Here is a 13696-nt window from a genome sequence, read left to right on the forward strand (position 1 = left end):
TGCTTTTTTTAAATGTATTTTTGATGCTTCAGTGATGCTTTTTTGAAACTTTAATGAAGCTTGTCAAATGCCCTGTGTGTGTTTTGTATTTCTATTTGTTTTAAAGAGGCCCAGTATAATCCCCAGCTCATTAGTACCTCTGTTCAGCAGATCTCCAGCTCATTGGTACCCTCATTCAGCAGATCCCCAGCTCACCGATACCCTCGTTCAGCAGATCCCCAGCTCTCCGGTACCCTCATTCATCAGATCCCAAGCTCATTGGCACCCTCAGTCAGCAGATCCCCAGCTCATTGGCAGCCTCGTTCAGCAGATCCCCAGCTCATTGGTAGCCTTGTTCAGCAGATCCCCAGCTCATTGGTAGCCTTGTTCAGCAGATCCCCAACTCATTGATACCCTCAGTCAACAGATCCCCAGCACATTGGTAGCCTCATTCAGCAGATCACCAGCTCATTAGTACCCTCAGTCAGCAGATCCCCAGCACATTGGTAGCCTCGTTCAGCAGATACCCAACTCATTGGTACCCTTGTTCAGCAGATACCTAGCTCATTGGTACCCTTGTTCAGCAGATCCCCAGCTCATTGGTACCCTTGTTCAGCAGATACCTAGCTCATTGGTACCCTCATTCAGCAGATCCCCAGCTCATTGGTACCCTCATTCAGCAGATCCCTAGCTCATTGGTACCCTCATTCAGCAGATCGCCATCTCATTGCTACCTTCAGTCAACAGATCCCCAGCTCATTGGTAGCCTCGTTCAGTAGATCCCCAGCTCATTGATACCCTCATTCAGTAGATCCCTAGCTCATTGGTACCCTCAATCAATGGATACCCAGTTCATTGGTAGCTTTGTTCAGCAGATCCCCTGCTCACTAGTACCCCCAGCTCTGCTGATGCCCCACTCAGTAGTACCCCAGATTTGCTGATCCCCTGTTCAGTTGTAACCCCCAGCTGTGCTGATCCCCCGCTCAGTAGTAACCCTCAGTTCTTCTGATCCTCTGGTTTGCTGATCTTCCTCTCTCTCTGGTCCCGCTCACTTCCCACAGTATTGCTCCCACACTGTGCACCATGTGTGACATTGCTAGCTTCTCCTGCTCCAGTCTGCCAGCTCTACTGATCCCCTGCCGCTCAGTCCTCTCTCTCCGGTCCCCGCTCACCTTCTGCTATAGCGTTTCTGTGTTGCACTGCTCCAGTGTGGACCCCGCTCACCTACCTGCTGCTCCACACTGCACACCAGATATGACGTCTGTACCAGACACTTCCACAATATATACACATGAATCGGAGGTGACTGGTGATGACGTCCTTCTGGTTTACTTGTTGGTTTCCCAGTGCATCCTGGGATATCTCATACATGCAATACCTCCAAAACAAAGCAAAGCCAACTCTGAATAAAAGCCCCTCAAAAGCTGCAGGTGCAGTTAGTGAGCATTGTCTTAGACTTCTATGGAGGCTTTGAAGATGCATTTTTGAAGTGAAGCAAAGCAAACACAATGTGTGAACAGGACTGTAAGCTTACCATGAGATTTAGTGACAGAGGCTTTGTTTGGCATTCAGAGTGCTTTAACCCCTTCCTGTCCAGCCCATGTCGATAAACGGCCGGACGGGAGCGCTGCAGATTCAGGTGAACGTTTCTAAACGTCCCCCCACATCCATTGCATGTGCGCACTTCCCGGGAGCTTGTGGAACTGCGATCGCTGTACCGGAGCTCTCTGTGAGGCCCCGATTCATGTGATCACTGATTCACCCATGAATAGTCAGGGATGTATTTACCACAAGCCATTTGCCTAGGGCGGCATTTTTCAGGGGGGCAGTGCCGTCCCCCGAAAGAAGGAAAGACACACGCAGCACGGGGACCAGGTGAGATCTGAGAGAGGCTGCGGGCTGTTTGATGGTGTATGCAGAGTCTTGTTCCCGGGGATGTCCGGAGCTGTGAAGATGAGTGTCTTATGTCTTGGGTGGGGGGTTGCCAGTGTATGGGGGGGCGGGGGTAGTGGAAGGCTCTCTCTCGGGTGGGGGGCTAGGGTGTTGTTGGTCAATGTCAGGCTCTCTTCGTGGGGGAGAGGGGGTGTTGGTCGGTGTTAGGGTCTCTCCGTGGGGGGGTGAGCCAATTTTTGTGTTGCCTAGGGCAGCACGACACCTAAATACACCACTGTGAATAGTAGTAAACAAGATGTCGCCTCGCACAGGAATGCACCACAAATGTGTCAAAAAACGCACAGGCAGAAACGCATCCGGAACACATCTGGACTGCATTTCTATAGTGTGAACCGGCACTTAAGGGCTTGTTCACACTAGAATGTGGTGTGGGAGAGCTGCGGTCCCATGCGGCTTCCAGCTCCGCATTCTGATTGCCATTCCCCTGTGATCTGCTGCTGGGGTCAGTTAAAAGTTAACGACACCCCAAACGTAGGTCGCATTTGCCTGCACTGGCCCGCACCAAATCGCATGGTAGAAAGTACCATGCCATGCGGTTGTCGTGCGTTTAAAAAAATTGTGCATGCTTTACTTTTGGTGCGGTATGATTTCAGCCCATTCAAATGAATGGACTTGAAATCGCACTGCACAGAGCTGCAGATGAATCGCAAAGGAATGCACAGCGCGGTCCTGTGTGTTTCAGCTCTGGGCATAGCGTGAATCGGCCCATAAGAAGAACTACAGCTAAAGCAATAACTGGAGCTGCTGACTTTTAACAGACAGCCACTCACCTGTCCCAGTATCCCCCGGCTGTCCTCGCTCCTCGACTCCGGCATCTTCAGTGTGGGCACCCGGCTGTGACAGCTTGCAGCTCCACAGCCGGGTGTCCGCTGCGCATGTGCGAGAAGCGCTGCACCTTGTGAATGGTCCTGTAGTCTTCTGGGACCTGTCACGTGTCCCAGAATACTATGGGGGAGGGAGGACAACTTCTGCTTCCGGTCACCTAGGCGAATGCAGCGGATGTGGGAGCGGGTACCTGTCAAAATCTGGTGCCCGCTCCCCAAAGGTACCAATCCTTAACGGGGAGCGGGGGGACCAGTCCTTAAAGCGGAACTTCCTATTTTGGGTGGAGCAGGTTTTGGTTCCCCATAGACAAATATAGGAATGCAAGGTCCATCAACAAGGTGATGCAACACGAAAGTCACTTCCCTGTTGTCCTGGAATCAGGGGCGGACTGACAACTCATGGGGCCCCCGGGCAATAAGGGATCATGGGGCCCCGTGTCCTTGCCCAAACCCAAAAAAGCCTATGAAAAAGGTACCAGGGGCATCTCATGGGGCCCCCTACTGACCCCGGGCCCTTGGGCAGTGCCCAAGTTTCCAAATGGTCAATCCGCCCCTGCCTGGAATGATACAGAATCTCACCCGCTCATGCCACATGCCTCTTATAAAGTCTTTTGCCAAATATGTTCTTCAAAGATAGTAAACCCAACATTTCATATTCCTGATATGTGCCTGCTGTACCATGAAGAAGTATCCTGTTCTCTTTGCATCCTGGTGTTCCTGCCAGTACTTTCTGCTTTCCTATTAAACACTGACCACGCTAGGCATGAGAGCACAGCGTGGTCAGTTCTCTAGCTGTTTTGGGGACTCAGCCTACTCTCCTCCAATGATCAGACTTGTCCTGACACCCCCCCTCCCCAGCTATTCACTGGGAAGATCAGTGTTGTACTGCTGTTTGTCCTTCCCCAGCTGAGGACAGAGGGTATATGATCACTTATAAAAAAAGGGGGAAAAAGGTATTTATAATGTTTTCATATTTATACAAAAATGTTTTACTTTTCATTACTATTCATCTAGTCACAAGCTTAATAATGGCAGCAATGCCAAGCTGCGGTTTCTAAAATCCTCTCTTGTATTAAAGAGGTATAGACTCCAGAGAGAGAGAAATATCATCCCCCTCCCCCCTCCCTCCCGGTACAAATCATTAGTAAGACCTCATCTGGAATATGCAGTTCAGTTTTGGGCACCAATTCACAAAAAGAACATTGGGGGACTCTCGTGGGATCAGGAAGGATTTTTTTCCTCTGCAGGAGCAAATTGGATCGTGCTTTACTGGGTTTTTTGCCTTCCTCTGGATCAACTGTGGGTGTAGGATTATAACTTTTTTATTTATGGTTGAACTGGATGGACTTTTGTCTTTTTTCAGCCAGACTAACTATGTAACTATGTAGTCATTTCTATAACTGAATGGGATGTTTTACAAGGTGAGGGTTTACATGCACTATAACTCTTTTGCAGGGGATTCCTGAAACCTCAGTGACAAGAAGCCTTTTGTGAAAAGCAGAAAATTAGATATCTGGGGAGCTCGATACATTTGCATAGTTGTTCATCCATGGATGAGGATGTCCATTTTGTGTGCCAGTAGGGAGAAATCGAATGTTTTCAGGTTATTATTATCTGCAGAATGAATGTTATTCATTGTGAAAAACAAAGTGGTGAAAATACCACAATACGACCAATAGATGGCGCTGTGCATCAAGGGAAATAATAAAAGACTCATGAGCTGCCAGTAATCTTCACAAAATCAGAACAAATCACTCTGAGCTGCTGCTAACACCTGTCTGTGAAACCTTCCAAAGGGAACCATTAAAATCCAACCATGGTGTCCGTCAAACCCTTGCAAAAATAATTGATTCCACGTCACCTTGGGTATTCATTGTTCAAGGAATTCCTCAACAAAGACTTTTGGAGTGCTTTATACACAGAGCGCAGACTGCTTCACTGCATTTGGTTTTGCACACTTAATTTACAGTGTATGGGATTGGAAATATACTGATTTATGTTTGCAGCACTGAGATGCTGGTCAAAATGAACACATTTAAGTACAGTATATTCGTTATTAACAGTTCCAACACGTCCAGCATTGGATGTATGTAAGAGCAAGGGGTGCTGAGGTGTGCTGGAAGGTCTATTGATGCTGGCTACGGGGGAATCTATTGTCACTGATAGGGATCTATTTTTGTGTGGTGGTCTATTGTTGCCGGTGGGGGATCTATGGTTACTGGTAGGGGATCTATTGTCACTGGTAGGGATATATTTTTGTGTGGTGGTCTATTGTTGCTGGTGAGGAATCTATTGTTGGTGGGGGATCTATTGTCAGTGGTAGGGGTCTGTATTTGTGTGGTGGTCTATTGTTGCTGGGGAGGTCTATTGTTGCTTTTGGGGATCTGTTGTTGCTGGGGGGTCTCTGGTTGCTGGAAGGGGTATACTGTTGGAGGGAGGGGTCTTTGTTGCTGTCTTCTGGACAGTCTATTGATGCTGCCTGCGGGGGTCTATTGACAGGGTGTTTTTTGCTGTGGGGGTTCATTGTTGCTGATAGATCTTTTCTTGCTGGGGGGGGGTCTGTTGTTGCTGGCTGCAGTGGTTCTATTTTTCTGCTTTTCTTGTTATCAGTAACAAATTCCATGCAAATTACTTGGCACCACAAAATGATACTTGGCTCTGTGTTCTTTAAAAGAAGTGGTGCTGGAAGGTGGGTAGGGGGTGGAACCAAGGGACGGTGTTCGGAGGTGGAACCAAGGGACGGTGTTCGGAGGTGGAACCAAGGGACGGTGTTCGGAGGTGGAACCAAGGGACGGTGTTCGGAGGTGGAACCAAGGGACGGTGTTCGGAGGTGGAACCAAGGGACGGTGTTCGGAGGTGGAACCAAGGGACGGTGTTCGGAGGTGGAACCAAGGGACGGTGTTCGGAGGTGGAACCAAGGGACGGTGTTCGGAGGTGGAACCAAGGGACGGTGTTCGGAGGTGGAACCAAGGGACGGTGGTCGGAGGTGGGTAGGGGGTGGAACCAAGGGACGGTGGTCGGAGGTGGGTAGGGGGTGGAACCAAGGGACGGTGGTCGGAGGTGGGTAGGGGGTGGAACCAAGGGACGGTGGTCGGAGGTGGGTAGGGGGTGGAACCAAGGGACGGTGGTCGGAGGTGGGTAGGAGGTGGAACCAAGGGACGGTGGTCGGAGGTGGGTAGGAGGTGGAACCAAGGGACGGTGGTCGGAGGTGGGTAGGAGGTGGAACCAAGGGACGGTGGTCGGAGGTGGGTAGGAGGTGGAACCAAGGGACGGTGTGCGGAGGTGGGTAGGAGGTGGAACCAAGGGACGGTGTGCGGAGGTGGGTAGGAGATGGAACCAAGGGACGGTGTTCGGAGGTGGGTAGGAGATGGAACCAAGGGACGGTGTTCGGAGGTGGGTAGGAGATGGAACCAAGGGACGGTGTTCGGAGGTGGGTAGGAGATGGAACCAAGGGACGGTGTTCGGAGGTGGGTAGGAGATGGAACCAAGGGACGGTGTTCGGAGGTGGGTAGGAGATGGAACCAAGGGACGGTGTTCGGAGGTGGGTAGGAGATGGAACCAAGGGACGGTGTTCGGAGGTGGGTAGGAGATGGAACCAAGGGACGGTGTTCGGAGGTGGGTAGGAGATGGAACCAAGGGACGGTGCGCGGAGGTGGGACCAAGGGACGGTGCTCGGAGGTGGGTAAATGATGGAACCAAGCGACGGTGCTCGGAGGTGGGTAAATGGTGGAACCACCAGTAATTATTTTTGCACGTTTTTGAGACACCATGGTTGGATATTGTCACAGGAAATAAGTATGCTGCCCAGCTCTGTCTACCGACCATGATGATGAATCCAAATATCACCCAAACCGTCCTCTCCGCTCCTCCCACGACCTCCTGCTCTCTAGCTCCCTTGTTCCCTCCTCCCATACTCGTCTCCAGGACTTCTCCAGAGCCTCCCCCATCCTCTGGAAATCTCTACCCCAATTTATCAGACTATCGCCTACTCTGCTCACTTTTAGGCGATCTCTGACAACCTATCTGTTCAGGGAAGCCTATCCTGTATTCAGCCAATAATGGAATCTTCTACTCGTCGTACCAGTCCATCCCCCACAGTTATTACCTTTTGTTCCACTAGCCCCTCCCTCCTAGATTGTAAGCTCCCAGGATCAGGGCCCTCCTATCCCTCTTGTATTGAACTGTATTGTCTCCCGTTATATTGTAAAGCGCTGAGCAAACTGTTGGTGCCATATAAATCCTGTATAATAATATAATCATGGAGTATCACTTGATGCCAAATAAAAACACATGGACCTGGGGATGGAGGAATGGTCTGCAGGAGCTTGCACCAATCATGGCTGCTGCAGCATGGAGACAAGTATTTTTTTTTTTATAAAGCAATACCTTTCCTTTAATCGATAATGAATTAAAGCGGCTATAGCAATTCAAAAATTATTATTATACAGGAATTATGGCGCCAACAGTTTGCTCAGCGCTTTACAATATAACAGGAGACAATACAGTTCAATACAAGAGGGATAGGAGGGCCCTGATCCTGGGAGCTTACAATCTAACAATTCATAATTGAATGCGGAGGATGACTGGGTAGTCACAATGACCATTCAGTGCTGCAGACCAGTGTGGCTCTCAGTGCGAACCATCACAGCTCTGCTGTCACTTCAAAAATTAGGAGACTGCTCAGGATAAGAACAGATGATACAGCGGTCATGCTCCAGTGGGCATTACGGATCTCCCCACTGCAACCAGTCCTCTGAAGCCTCTTCTCTTTGGCGCTACTAGCTCATATTTTATTGCATAAAGTGCAGGACCAACAGTACTGCACCATGAGAACCCACAAACCAGAGCACTGAAGAGGGGGGGGGGGGGGAGTGAGGGAAGAGTGCCTTTTATGGGTATCCTAGGGGAAAACGAGTGCTAAAACCTTAGCTTGTACGCCCCTTGAGGGTTAGGGACTGATGTGAATGTACAATATATATGTAAAGCGCTGCGTAAATTGATGGCGATATATAAGTACCTGAAATAAATAAAACCAGGACAAATAATAAAAATCTCCATAATCACAATGGCAGCTCCCCCTCCAATAGTACAGCGGCTGCTTTACACCTATAGGCCCATTAGTACTTCAGATATAAATGAGGGTCTTTCCAGAGACAAATTCACAACAGACTTTATTTGTATAGGTTGTATTCCGTTCCTCGGAGTATAACTGGTAACGCATACAGGACAGAGAAACTTCATAAATATTGGATTTCCAGGTTTATTTTAATGTCCAGGCAGAAATGGAGTTTCTCCCAATTGCTTTGCGAAGACATGTTTTAGGCTGAATTGAGAAAAGTTTTGCATTGCTGACAATCCACATTCTGGAGTTTGGGAGGTGCAAGAAAATCTTCCCTTCAAGAGTAACTGGATGGCTTGCTTCCTGAGTCGTCGTCTTGTGAGCCCATACTCTGCAACACAGAACAACCCGCTTTATATAAATACGCTCCCCATGACATTAAGTATCATTTAAAGGTGAACTAAAAGTCCCGCGCTGTTGCACACGGTGAGCGGCCAAGCTTTTTTTTTTTTTTTTTTTTTTTGGAGAAGAGACTTGCAATGTCTCTGCAATAAACTACAGTTGCAAGAAAAAATATGTGAACCCCTTAGGATTACGTGGAGTTTTGCATGAATTGGGCATAAAATGTGCTCTGAACGTCATCTAAGTCACAACAATAGAAGAACACAGTCTGCTGAACATAATACTACACAAACATTAGATGTTGCCATGGTTTAATTGCACATAACGTAAACATTCACAGTGCAGGGAGGAAAAAGTATGTGAGGCCCTAGCTTAATGACTTCTCCCAGAGCTAATTGGAGCCAGGAGTGAGCCAACCTTGACTTCAATCAGTGTGATGATATTGGATGTGTTGCTGACAGCTGTCCTGCCCTTAAAAAACACACACCTGTTTTGGGTTTACTGGTTTCAAGAAGCACTGTCTGATGTGAACCATGCCTCGCAGAAAAGAGCTCTCAGAAGACCTACGATCAAGAATTGTTGACTTGCATGAAGCTGGAAAGGGTTACAAAAGTATCTCCAAAAGCCTTGATGTTTATGTGTAAGACAGACTGTCTACAAATGGAGAAAGTTTAACACTGTTGCTACTCTCCCTAGGCGTGGTCGTCCTGTAAAAATGACTGCAAGAGCACAGCGCAGAATGCTGCATGAGGTAAAGAAGAATCCCAGAGTGTCAGCTAAAGACCTACAGAAATCTCTGGCACATGCTAACATTTTTGTTGACACATCTACAATAAGGAAAACATTAAACAAGAATGGAGTACATGGGCGGACACCACGGAGGAAGCCATTGCTGTCCAAAAAGAATATTGCAGCACGTTTGAAGTTTGCAAAAGAGCACCTGGATGTTCCACAGCACTACTGGCAAAATATACTGTGGACAGATGAAACCAAGATTGAGTTGTTTGGGAAGAACACACAACACTATGTGTGGAGAAAAAAAGGCACAGCACACCAACATCAAAACCTCATCCCCACTGTGAAACATGGCGGAGGGAGCATCATGGTTTGGGGCTGCTTTGCTGCCTCAGGGCCTGGACGGATTGTTGTCATTGATGGGAAAATGAATTCCAGAGTTTATCAAGACATTTTGCAGGAAAACGTACAACCATCTGTCCGCCAACTGAAGCTCCGCAGAGGATGGGTGATGCAACAGGACAATGACCCAAAGCATACAAGTAATTCAACAAAACAATGGCTGCAACAGCACAGAATACGCCTTCTGGAGTGGCCCAGTCAGAGTCCTGACCTCAACCCGATTGAAATGCTGTGGCATGACCTTAAGAGAGCGATTCACACCAGACATCCCAAGAATATTGCTACACTGAAACAGTTTTGTGAAGAGGAGTGGTCCAAAATGACTCCAGATCGTTGTGCAGGTCTGATCTGCAACTACAGGAAACGTTTGGTTGAGGTTATTGCTGCCAAAGGAGGGTCAACCAGTTATTAAGTCCAAAGGTTCACATACTTTTTCCTCCCTGCACTGTGAATGTTTACATGTTATGTGCAATTAAACCATGGCAACATCTAATGTTTGTGTAGTATTATGTTCAGCAGACTGTGTTCTTCTATTGTTGTGATTTAGATGACGTTCAGAGCACATTTTATGCCCCAATTCCTGCAAAACTCCACATAATCCCAAGGGGTTCACATACTTTTTCTTGCAATTGTACACCTACCTACCTGCACACAGCGATCCCTGCATACAGCAGCTGGCCAGCTTCCTGTGTGCCAGGATGACTAATGCAGGCCACACATGGTTCAAATTTCAAACGATTTTTGCACGAAAATCAGACCTAAGAATAATCAGCCGATTTTCGCTGTTAGTGGGGCAATGGCATTGGCCCATTTTCGTGTTTCCTCCCCATTTTGTTTATCGGGCATGCTGAAAAATGTGTTCAAAACGACCGATTTTTGAAATCATTGGTGGCACCATTGGATTACAGAACTATGTTAGGATTTGCGGAAGAAAAATTGTTTGTAATTCGAACCATGTATGGCCTTCATAACTGCTTCACCCACCAATGAAGATGTCCAAAAACCGGCCCACAGGAGAAGATGCCAGCGCCGGAAAGGGATTATTGGAAACGTAAGTAATAATACCGGTCGTTCCATTTTAGAGACCCTGCCACCACTTCCAGTCTGGACACTTTCACCCCCTTCCTGCCCAGGCCAATTTTCAGCTTTCAGCGCTATCACACTTTGAATGACAATTGCGCGGTCATGCAACACTGTACCCATATGAATTTTTATGAGAGAAAGCTTTATTTTGGGGGTATTTATTCACCACTGGGATTTTTATTTTGCTATATAAAAAGGAAAAATTCCAAACATTTATTTTTTCAAAGTGTTTTTCTTATAAAATGTTGCAAATAAATAATCTTTCATAAACCTTGGCCAAAATGTAAGCTGTCTTTTTAGTAAAAAAAAAAAAAAAATTTATAACCAAAAATTATTATTTTCAAAATTTCTCTCTACATTTCTATTTTATTTTTTTATATTATTTATGTTTTTTTTTTTTACATACCGTCACCCTAGCAGTACAGTGTCACCATAGTGACTGTACTACTTGTGGAGGGTGAAGATGATTTTTTTTTTTTCTTTTTTTACATGGATTGCTTTTACACCCATAAAGGCTAAAAAGCAATCATTTCTCCTCTCTTTGAGAAATTCTGTGAGAGCTGTGATTGATCACAGCTTGTCACATGGAACAAGGCTGATGGGTATAGCCTTGTACCATGTGACCTCGATGATCATTCACAGATTTCACGCGTAGTAAGCAATGATGAAAGGAAGTGACATCTTGCTTACTACTGTTCCTGTGATCACTGTATCAATGACCTTGATGACCTATGATGTGGATATAGAAAACACTTGCAGGTGAACTTTGTGTATGAATTATCTTACCTTCTGAACAAACTGAGGGTTCACTGTGATCTCCTGATCCATTGCCTTTAACCGGTCATCAAGGTCTATACATCGAAGCATCTGGTGAGAGAATAAACCAAACAATGACATTGCGCATGCTTTTAATGTACAATACAAGATACAGATGGCGTTGGTGTCATTTTGCGACATACTACTTGGGATATACAGAGGGCAAAGCACAAAATTGGCGGTGGTATGTAAACCACAAGTGATACAACACAGCTACACCTGTAGTGATTGGGTGGCTGTAGAGCTGCTCAAATCACTTTTGCTTTATGGCTGAAAGCCCCCCCCCCCCACTCCCTACAGCCAGGGAAGCAGCTAATAAAGCACAATCTGTTCTTGTTTAGCTGTATTTTAAGTCTAACAAACCCTTGATGTCTCCATAAAAGAGTACCTGTCATCTGTCTAAAGTTATCACAAAGTTAAAAGTAAAAAGTTTAAAAAAAAAAAAAAGCATCCTAATCACTCCGCACATGTGAACAGCTTTTGTGCCACACGTGAAGTATCAACATAAATGTCAGAATGAGAGAAATAATTCTAAAGCCATCATTCAAAATTACAATTTTACTAACCCACAACAGTAAAATTGGTCTGTATATGCCAAAAAGCATGCTTGTTACACTCACTGTGGTTCATGTTCCACATTGTGTAAAACGGAAATTTGATCCTGTATTCTCTGATCTTCCCCTTTCTCCATTGTCCCCTAAATATCTCCTTTGCGGGGTCCGGGGAGACCGGATATAGCAAATGCGGGGTCCGGGGAGACCGGATATAGCAAATGCGGGGTCCGGGGAGACCGGATATAGCAAATGCGGGGTCCGGGGAGACCGGATATAGCAAATGCGGGGTCCGGGGAGACCGGATATAGCAAATGCGGGGTCCGGGGAGACCGGATATAGCAAATGCGGGGTCCGGGGAGACCGGATATAGCAAATGCGGGGTCCGGGGAGACCGGATATAGCAAATGCGGGGTCCGGGGAGACCGGATATAGTTAACGTGGGTCCGGGCAGACAAGATATAGTGAATGCAGGGTCTGGGGAGACCAGATATAGTGAATGCGGGGTCTGGGGAGACCACATATAGTGAATGCAGGGTCCGGGGTTTAGGAACACTTTAAATCTACACGGATAACCAGTAAAAGGGAAGTGCTACCTATGTAGAACAATTGTTTACCGTGTGCTTGTGTGTGCGCGTTTAATTGTGTATTAATTTAGAAATGTTTAAACTTTATTCCCCCAAAACTTTACTTCATTGCTATAACATAGGGGACCAGTAAAGCAAAAAAAGATGTTTTAAAAAAAAGTGTTAAGCAATTTCATACCAGCATGCATTTGTGGGACATCAAGGATCTCAAGACCCCTGGGGACTGTCTTGCACTCCACTCTCCACATTGGGCCCTGCAAGATTTCTGGCTTACCTCCTGATCAATATTATGAAGCATAGCTGGATTGTTGTATTTCTCTGGATTATCGTGAAAGCACACCATACCATCCTTCTGATTAATACTTGCAAAGATTTCTCCATCTTCTATCTGAAATGGGAAGACACTTTACATCAAAACACCACTGAAGTCATTCTCTTTTGAACTCCAACACTTAATGTGGAATTCCAGCTTAAACCTAAGCCTTAAAAATACTCCCTTTCTCCGACTAGCCTGGTCTGGTCATGTGATCCAGCTCCCCTGTGTCAGCCAACAACAGCTGCAGGGGAGAGGAGGGACTGCCGGCAACAGATGGGCCACAGGAGTCCACAGGTGATGTCATCACTCCAGGCTCTAGCAGCCATTGTCAAACACTTTTTCCTCTACCCTGCAGCCACTGCTAGAGAGCACAGGGGATCACATGACAAGGACTGGAGCGGGCTGAAAGTAGTAAGTATATACATCTTTCTTACATTAATCAGGAAGGGGGAGGGGACTTTAGGGCTAGCTGCACTTAAATTCAAAGCTGAACAAACCAAATAGTCAATAAGCATTGATACAGTTTTTTCATTAGGCTCTGGGAGCACCGACACAGGAAAACAGTCCCCACAACTAACAAGCAAACAAATGCATACAGTGCCTTGAAAAAGTATTCGTACCCCTTGGAATTTTCCATATTATGTCATGTTACAACCAAAAATGTAAATGTCGTTTACTGGGATTTTATGTGATAGACCAACACAAGTGGCACATCTAGAGAGGGACATTTCTGCCCATTCTTTTGTGCAAAATAGTTCGAGCTGTCAGATTGGATGGAGAGCATCTGTGATCAGCAATTTTGAAGTCTTGCCACAGATTCTCCATTGGATTTAGGTCTGGACTGTGACTGGGCCATTCTAACACATGAAGATGCTTTGATCGGAACCATTCCATTGTAGCTCTGGCTGGATGTTTCGGGTCGTTGTCCTGCTGGAAGGGGAACCTCCGCCTCGGTCTCAAGTCTTCTGCAGACTAACAGGTTTTCTTCT

At 46.6% G+C, this 13696-nt stretch overlaps 1 protein-coding gene across 2 annotated transcripts in view; it reads right to left on the reverse strand.

The window, feature by feature from the left end:
- Window positions 1–7908: 7908 nt before the first annotated feature.
- COPS3 (COP9 signalosome subunit 3) overlaps window positions 7909–13696 on the reverse strand; it is a 40417-nt gene continuing 34629 nt past the window's right edge. For both annotated transcript variants that reach the window (XM_089656720.1, XM_089656721.1), the window contains exons 10-12: window positions 12666–12779; window positions 11224–11304; window positions 7909–8206 (exon numbers count right to left, since the gene is read on the reverse strand). In XM_089656720.1, the coding sequence (XP_089512846.1) occupies window positions 8153–8206; window positions 11224–11304; window positions 12666–12779 (249 nt within the window). In that variant the 3' untranslated portion in view covers window positions 7909–8152. The remainder of the gene's footprint in view (window positions 8207–11223; window positions 11305–12665; window positions 12780–13696) is intronic.

Source organism: Staurois parvus, unplaced genomic scaffold, assembly GCF_062004578.1.
Source record: "Staurois parvus isolate SC_StPar_1 unplaced genomic scaffold, SC_StPar_1.0 ptg000931l, whole genome shotgun sequence".
In the NCBI taxonomy this organism is placed as follows: domain Eukaryota; kingdom Metazoa; phylum Chordata; class Amphibia; order Anura; family Ranidae; genus Staurois; species Staurois parvus.